General features: G+C 36.4%; 1 protein-coding gene across 1 annotated transcript; it reads left to right on the forward strand.

Annotated features, from left to right (window-relative positions):
• Positions 1-1,619: 1,619 nt before the first annotated feature.
• Positions 1,620-2,375, forward strand: LOC127095954 (uncharacterized). The gene has a single exon (XM_051034592.1). It carries the CDS (start codon positions 1,620-1,622, stop codon positions 2,373-2,375), a length of 756 nt encoding a protein of 251 aa, XP_050890549.1.
• Positions 2,376-7,924: the final 5,549 nt, after the last annotated feature.

The raw sequence follows: 7,924 nt of genomic DNA on the forward strand, positions 1-7,924 counted from the left end.
AGCAGAATTTTTTTAGAACTCTGATATAGAATCCAACAGAGAGAGAGAGAGAGAAGATCCAACTATGGCTGAACAACAAGAAACACTTCTTGGAGATTATGGAGGAGCAAATGCCCCATTGGGACGTTTAACTATAGTGAATCAACCAGTGAATGTTCCAAGTTTTCAATTGCACCCAACAACTATCCGTCAGCTTGAGAAAAGGCCTTTTACAGGGAAAATAAATGAAGATGCAAAAAAACATCTGCAAAGGTTTCTTACTATGAGCACTACTTTGAATATTGAGGGGCACACTGAAGAAGCAAAAAAATTGAGAATGTTTTTGTTCAATCTAGTTGAATACGTCTAGTAATGGTTTTATTCATTGTCAGCGAGAAGTATTACTACATGGGAACATATGGAAACAACTTTTCTGAGTGAGTACTTTCCTGCTTCTGTTTATATTCGAAAAAGATATGATATTGTGAATTTTAAGCAGAAGGAGGGGGAGTCACTGGGTGATGCGCACAAGAGATTTAAAAGGTTACTGGTTGTGTGTCCTACTCATAATTTGGATCAGACTGAACATATGCAAATGTTTGCAAATGGCCTCAGATTGAAAACCAAGCAACTTATTGATACAACTGTCGGTGGCTCAACTAACTTTACAATAACCACTGGTATCAAGAAGATCATAGAATCCATTCCTGCAAATGAACATCTAGAGTTATATGACCAAAGTGTGAGTAAACTAGAAGGTGTGATTAATTTGAAACTTGAAAATCAGGTTGTGAAGATGGAAGACCAAGTTACTGCTGAAGTTGAAAGAAGACTTAAAGTTATGAATATAGGTACTCAACAACTAGCCCAAGTTCAACCTGGTCAAGCTGTTAATTATGAGATCTGCGGGGGACCATATTTTGCCATGTAGTGTGTTGCAACCGTGCAACAAATTGAAGAGATAAAATTTCTGAAGCAAAATAACCCTGTATTCTAACACTTATAATCCAGGCTGGAAGAATTATCCAAATTTCTCCTGGAAAGATCAACAAGGAAATTTTCAAAAGTAGGGTCCCATTTAATATCATAACCAACCACAACAATATCAACAACAACTATAGTATCCACCACAACAACAACATTATCAGTAATAAGCACCCAAAAAGGCCGATTGGGAACTTGCCATTGAAAAGATGGCAACCCAAAATTCCCAGTTCGAAGAAGAAACAGGAAATAATCAGAGGAACACTACTGCATCTATCAAATATCTTGAAGTTCATATGGGTAAGATAGCACAACAACTCACAAATCAAGCTCAAGGCACCCTTCCGAGTGCAACAATACAAAATCCGAGACATCATATAATGTTATTATTGTCGCAAAAAGAAGTCATAAAGTTGTTAAAGATGAAGAAGTTAAGGCAAGAAATCATGACCATGTCATAAAGGTATATCTGTAAGTGCGGGGGAATAAAAAAAACAGAAAAAGTTATACCACTCGTAAAGCCAACTAAAGAGAAAAATAAAAATGAGGCTAAACCAGTGATTAAGTTACCTTACCCTTAGAGTGTGACAAAGAAGTATCCAAAAGAGAAAGACTTTGAGAAATTCATCACAATGTTCACAAAGTTAGAGATCAATATGCCTTTCTTTGAAACACTCGAGCAAATGCCTATGTACCCAACATTCACGAAAGAGGTAATCTCTAAAAAGAGACCAATAGGAGATGGGCCGATAACCTTTAAGGAAGAATGTAATGCAATATCATCAGGTAGGAGAATCCAAATTAAGCAGAAGAATCCTAGATTTGTCACAATCATATACACTATAAAAGACAGAACTTTCAAGAAGGTACTTATTGATTCAAGAGCTAGTGTGAGTATGATGTCATTGTCAATCTATCAAAGGCTTGGTATTGGAAAAGTCAGTGATATAGGGACAAATCTGAAATTTGCAGATCACTCTATAAAATATGCATATTGGATAGCGGAAGACGTACTGATGGTAATGGAGGAATTTCGCTTTCATGTTGATTTTGTGATCATGGATATACCTGAGGATGAAGAGACACCTATCATTCTGGGTCGACCATTCATGCAGACAAGTCGATGCAATTTTAACATAGAACATGGTACACTGACTTTAAAAGTTTATGACGATGAATTAACCTTGAATATGCTTGAAAATAGAAAGCTGGTGATAGAAAAAGAAAATCACTATCAAGTAGGCATGATCAGAATAAATGTGAAAGGCCAAAGTAGCATGCCAACATCAGAAAAAGTCTCAAAAAGGCCATCTCAACTCGTATCACCTCCCTTAGCAACCCTGAGGGGAAAAACTCCCATGTCCATTCTAAAAGCCATGAGAAAGAAAATAAAGGAATCATGTGAAGGATAGTTGGTGTTGCTTCTGAATTCCAGGTTGAAGTTGTTTCCTGGTAAGTTGAAGCCTAGATGGTTTGGACCATTTAGGGTTCACAAAGTGTTCCCTCATGGAGCAATTGAGCTGAAAAATGAAAAGAATGGGGACACTTTCAAGGTCAACAGGCAGAGATTGAAACAATATTATTAAGGACAAGGGAGTGGCTTGGTAGAGGTTGTTCGACTCGTCGGATAGAACGGTAAGCCGTCGAGCTATGGACGTTAAAAAACGCTTCTTGGGAGGCAACCCAAGGGAGGTATTTTCTTATTTTAAATTATGCCTGGTGTTTCTTTCTTGTTTTGAGTCATGTTACGTCACTGGAAAGTCGGGTCGGTAGAGCAGGACTGAGAAAAAGTTGTGAAAAGTGAAAATTTTGAAAAAAAAATCACATGTCTTGCCCATACACATAACTCATTGAGCATTACATGTATGGGCCTGCAAAAAATGGGCACTATCTGCTATTATGCATAAAGGGAGGCAATACGCATAGGTTAAGCGTAGTGGAAGCATTATGCGATCTGTTACACGACCTACAATTTTTAACCTAAAACCGACTCATATCGTACACGTAACTCCATCTCAGTATGCGTATTGCCAGCATATGCTACGCCTATTACCCATCTTGCTAGATATAAATACTTTCTCTGTATTGTCGTGTCATTTCTTTCAACTTCTGTTATGCAAAAAAAATCGCATCACCCTTTTTCTTTGTGTGTTCATCTTTGATTATCTAAATCTTTGTCGTTTATTCAATGTTATCCACCCAAATCACTTTTCCTTCTGAAGAATTTCAACGGTTCACTTCGGAGACACAAGCTCAATGTTACAGAGATATTTATGCACATAATGTCGTTAAAGAGAAAGCTTGGGTCCTTAAGCATGATGAACTCCCGGAAGTCACTATCATGCTGAAAAAGCAGAAACTCACTCATCTAAATACCCAGATTCAACTGGTAGCAAGAGATTTAGTGTTTGAGTTCTATGCCAATACTTATAGAGCACTGGATGATGAAGCTACGGATGCTACCCGATTGGTATCCTGGGTTCAGGGTAAGAAAATTGATTATAATTGGCATAACATAAATAGAGTACTCAAATGCAAATTCAGGGAGTCCCATTGCAGTTTTCACACTATGAAGTGGTCTAATCTATCCGACTGGCCATTTGAGGAGATGCATCAATTGTTAGCCCACCCAGGTAAAGATTGGTAGGTGAACGTTGAAGCGAACTCCTTCGAAAATGCTTGTGGTAGACTTGGCCTCGATCCCGAAGGCATGGGCCTATTACATGCACCACACTCTGGATACTAACCGAAGTGGTTCAAATTTGATTTCTGAGAGAGCGTTGGAATTATATTTTTTTCCTGAAGAATAAACCTGTAAATATAGGACGAATCATCGTGGATGACATATATAGATTGCACAACACAAAAGAAAGCCTTGAGGCACGCTACTATGATACTGTTATTATGTCAGAAGGTGGGGGTAGAGGACCTGGATGGCAGGAAAATATTGAGACCAATACGTTTTTTGGATCCTTCTTGGCTAAAAGAGAAGACTGTTCCTATTATGAGCGAGGAGCAGAGACCACCTCGATGTACATATACATCTGTAGCAGGACCTAGTGAGCCACCTAGGCAGGCTATATCTCATGGAATGTTGAGGGCATCTCTGCCTGTTGAGAACGAGGACTCCCAGGAACACATTGATCATATGACATAATTTTGTTTTATGCAAGATATGTGTGCACGCATGAGAGCACATGGCCACTACCTGACGCACCAGAGCGACACGTGGGCGGCGACTCAATGATTCAGGGATCGATTATTAGGAAAGCCTCCAGATCCTTATTATGGCCGTTATAGATACCCTAGGATGGAGACTCCAATCCAGTTAGAGGGCCGATTTCTTAGCAGTCGTATAGGAGCCCTTTTCGACCTTCACCTCAGCAACATCAGACCCCTCATAGGAAGTCTGGTTTGATGTCTCTAATATCAGCTTTTGTGCATGGGGACCATGGGCCTAATCCGACTTCGTCCATCGATTTCGACGCAGATCTGCAGGAAAGGGATGCTAATGATATAATATAGATATCAGTTGTATTTTCTTTTATGTTGTTTCCTTTTAATTTTTAGTTTCGGAAATTTTATTTCATTGTATTTGAATGTACATTTTTCATTGTATGTTTTATTTAGTTTAGCTCGTTTGTAATTGCCCCTAATGGGTTTATTTTTTTGTTAATGAATTTGGTTTCACTTGATACAGTGAGTTTGGTTCTCTTGTTCAAATAAGTGATGCATTCTAGTTGTAGTGGTTGATAAGATGCACTTTGACTAAAGGCTGATGTATCCTTGGTTTAGTGACCCCAAAGTGTTGATACTTCTACAAGTAATTGGTTGTGATTTACTTGAGTTCTACTAATAGGGACCGATGTGAGTCATCATTGAAAGTGACGTTGCATCACACAAGAGGTACTGTGAAGTCTGTCAGCCTACCTAACATGGTGAGGTCAGAAAAAGCCAAATGTGATATTCATCATGAGAGAATATTCAGGTATATCTCTATCCTTAAGAGTTTGCGTACATTCTTTTTGAATGTTAACTGCATTATTACACACACTAAGGCATGTTATTTGTTTTCACCTCTGAGCCTTTCTAGACATCCTTTTTATTATTATCCATTGTTAACCCCATTTGAGCCTTTACCCATTTGTTTGTTTTAAACGCCATATCATATTAACCCATGACCCAAAACACTTCCCCACCTTGTTCATATTATTTATGTGAGTTATTAGAGCTAGGTTCGTTCTAAGTTTGGGGTTGTTGTTTGGATAACAACCTTTAAGTTTGGGATAACTATGCAGTATTAGTACAATGAGGGGACCTGATGATTGAAAAAAAAGAGAAAAGATGAAATTTTGAAATATCAAATTGAAAAAAAAAAGTAAAAGAAAATAATCATCAAGACACTCGGAAGAAGGAGAAGCCGACAGATGTTGAAAATAAAGACAAATCCAAAAGTGAATCCCTGATAACAGTTTATCCTAAAGGACGAGTGCAAGAAAGAATTCTAGCACTAATCCATCCAAATGAGCTTAGTAAAGATAACAATCGTATTGACTCTGAACCTTAGCCTACTTTTCCAAAAATATCCCACCTTAACCTTAACCACATTACAACCATAAAGACCTCAAAAAATATGTGTGGTGTGTATTGTGATATTAAAAGAAAATTTATTCAAGCCTATCAGTGAAGTATTGTGTATCGTGAATTGAGAGTATAAATACTTTAACCTCGGAGAATCTTGGTGTAAGTGTGAAATAAACTGACAGGTAAGATTGGAGAACTCAGATTTTTTAGGTGGATTCAGATTTTCAAGAGCTTTCTGCGATTGAAGACCAATTCATCTAAGATTTTTGTAATGACAACAATCTTTATTATATTTTATTTTATTTTTATGAGTAGCTAAACCCCCCAATGCTAGAGGGTGTACCTGATCCAGACTTGTAATGATTTTGAATTACTTTATGCAATAAAAATAATTTTTATTATAATTGATTTATTCTCATGACCGTTCTTATTGCTTTCTCTGTCGGACAAACGAAGTTTGATGCATGTGAAACAATTAGGCTGGACCGCCATTGTTCATGATCTGCTTGAGAATATATCATAGTAGATATCACCTAGGACTAGAGATACCCTATAATAACCGGATTATTCTTGATATAATAATGCTTAATTTCATCCGTGATTTTCTATGGAAATAGTAATTAGGTTGAATGATTAAAGGTTTTCTCACTAAGGATTTAGGAGTAAACACCCTTAAGAACCGATAATCAATTATCTAAAATCATTATTGCACTGTGAGATCGAAATCGTTACATGATTGAATCATACACCTTTCCTAGCATACTACTCATATTTGTTTTATCCGTCCACACACTTTATTTATTTTCTTTGCAATTAATTTCATAATTTCACCATATTATCCCCAAAACCCCCAAGATTTTGTTTAGTTAACTAATCCAGAACTTTGTATCATCAAGCAGTCCTTGAGATTGATACCGGGGATTTCCCCTTTTTATTACTGCAGAGACAAAATAGTACACTTGCTATTTTTCCGATCAGCGCTCCACGACACCATCTTATTATGGAGTCCTTGGACCGGAAAAATTATGTTCAATTCTATATTTATCATAATAGTCTTCAAAGAGGTGGCTTTCAAATTCATCTCCATGATCGCTTCGTATTGCAACTATGTTTAAACTCATTTCATTTTGGAACAACTTTGCCAAACGTGTGAAAGCTGAAAAACTCTCATTTTTACTATGCAAAAAAATGTTCCAACAAAATCTAGAATAGTCATCTACAATAACAAAACCATAGTAATTTCCACCTAAATGTTTAGTCCTTGAAGGACCAAAAAGATCCACATGGAGAAGTTCAAGAGGTCTAAAAGTTGAAACAACATTTTTAGATTTAAAAGAGACTCTTGTTTGCTTTCCCATTTGGCATGCGTCGTATAAGTGGTCTTTTGAAAACTTAATCTTAGGTAGACCAATAGTTAGATCCTTTGAGACCACTTTGTTTAGTAAATAAAAGTTGACATGGGCTAAGCGTATATGCCATAACTAAGAGCCTTCACTCATGGTTACTAAACACTTAGTACTTATCAATGATACATCATTCAATTTAAGCATATAAATATTATTTACCATCAAGCCCTTAAACGAGTAATCTTTCTTTTCATTATGTTTAATCATGCAATAACTATTTATGAAAGTTATTTTACAACCTTTGTTGCACAATTCAGTAATGTTAAGTAGATTATGTTTAAGACCTTCAACAAGTATAACATAAGAGATAGAAGAGGGATTACATAAACTACCTTTACCAAGTATAACACCCTTATTATTTTCTCCTTATGTCACAAAGCCCTTTTTCTTTTCCGTGAAGTCAATGAATAGGGAAGTGTCATCTGTCATATTCCTTGAACATCCACTGTCAAGAAACAATATTCTCTCAATGGAGCCAAGACATGCAACCTACAAGATAAAACAAGAGTGATAGGTACCCAATTTAAATTGGATCCTTGAGAGTGAGTGGAAACATTATTTCACTTGGGAAACCATTTAAATACACCTTTAGGAACCAAGTATCTCCTAAATTTACATTTCACAATGGTATTACCTTTCTTGCAACAATAGTGACAAGTCAAGTGATGATGAGAGTGACTTTCTCTATTTGATTCCCTTATAAAAAATTGTACTTTTTGTATGGTAAATTTAAAGATATTTTAAATTTTTTTGGATTAGTAGCAAAGGTAACTTTTGGTTCTAAAGCCTTGGTCAATTTGGCTTTCAGAGCAATAACTTTTTTTTGCCAAATGTGACAAGTTTCACAACTAAACTAAGAAGACTTCTCATCCTCAATTTTAACTTTTGGAGCCTCTAACATGGTTTTCTTAAGTTATTCAATTTGTTTTTCCGTTTCTAAAACCCTGGTTTATAAGTACGAAAATATTATT

Source organism: Lathyrus oleraceus, chromosome 6, assembly GCF_024323335.1.
Source record: "Lathyrus oleraceus cultivar Zhongwan6 chromosome 6, CAAS_Psat_ZW6_1.0, whole genome shotgun sequence".
Taxonomy (NCBI): domain Eukaryota; kingdom Viridiplantae; phylum Streptophyta; class Magnoliopsida; order Fabales; family Fabaceae; genus Lathyrus; species Lathyrus oleraceus.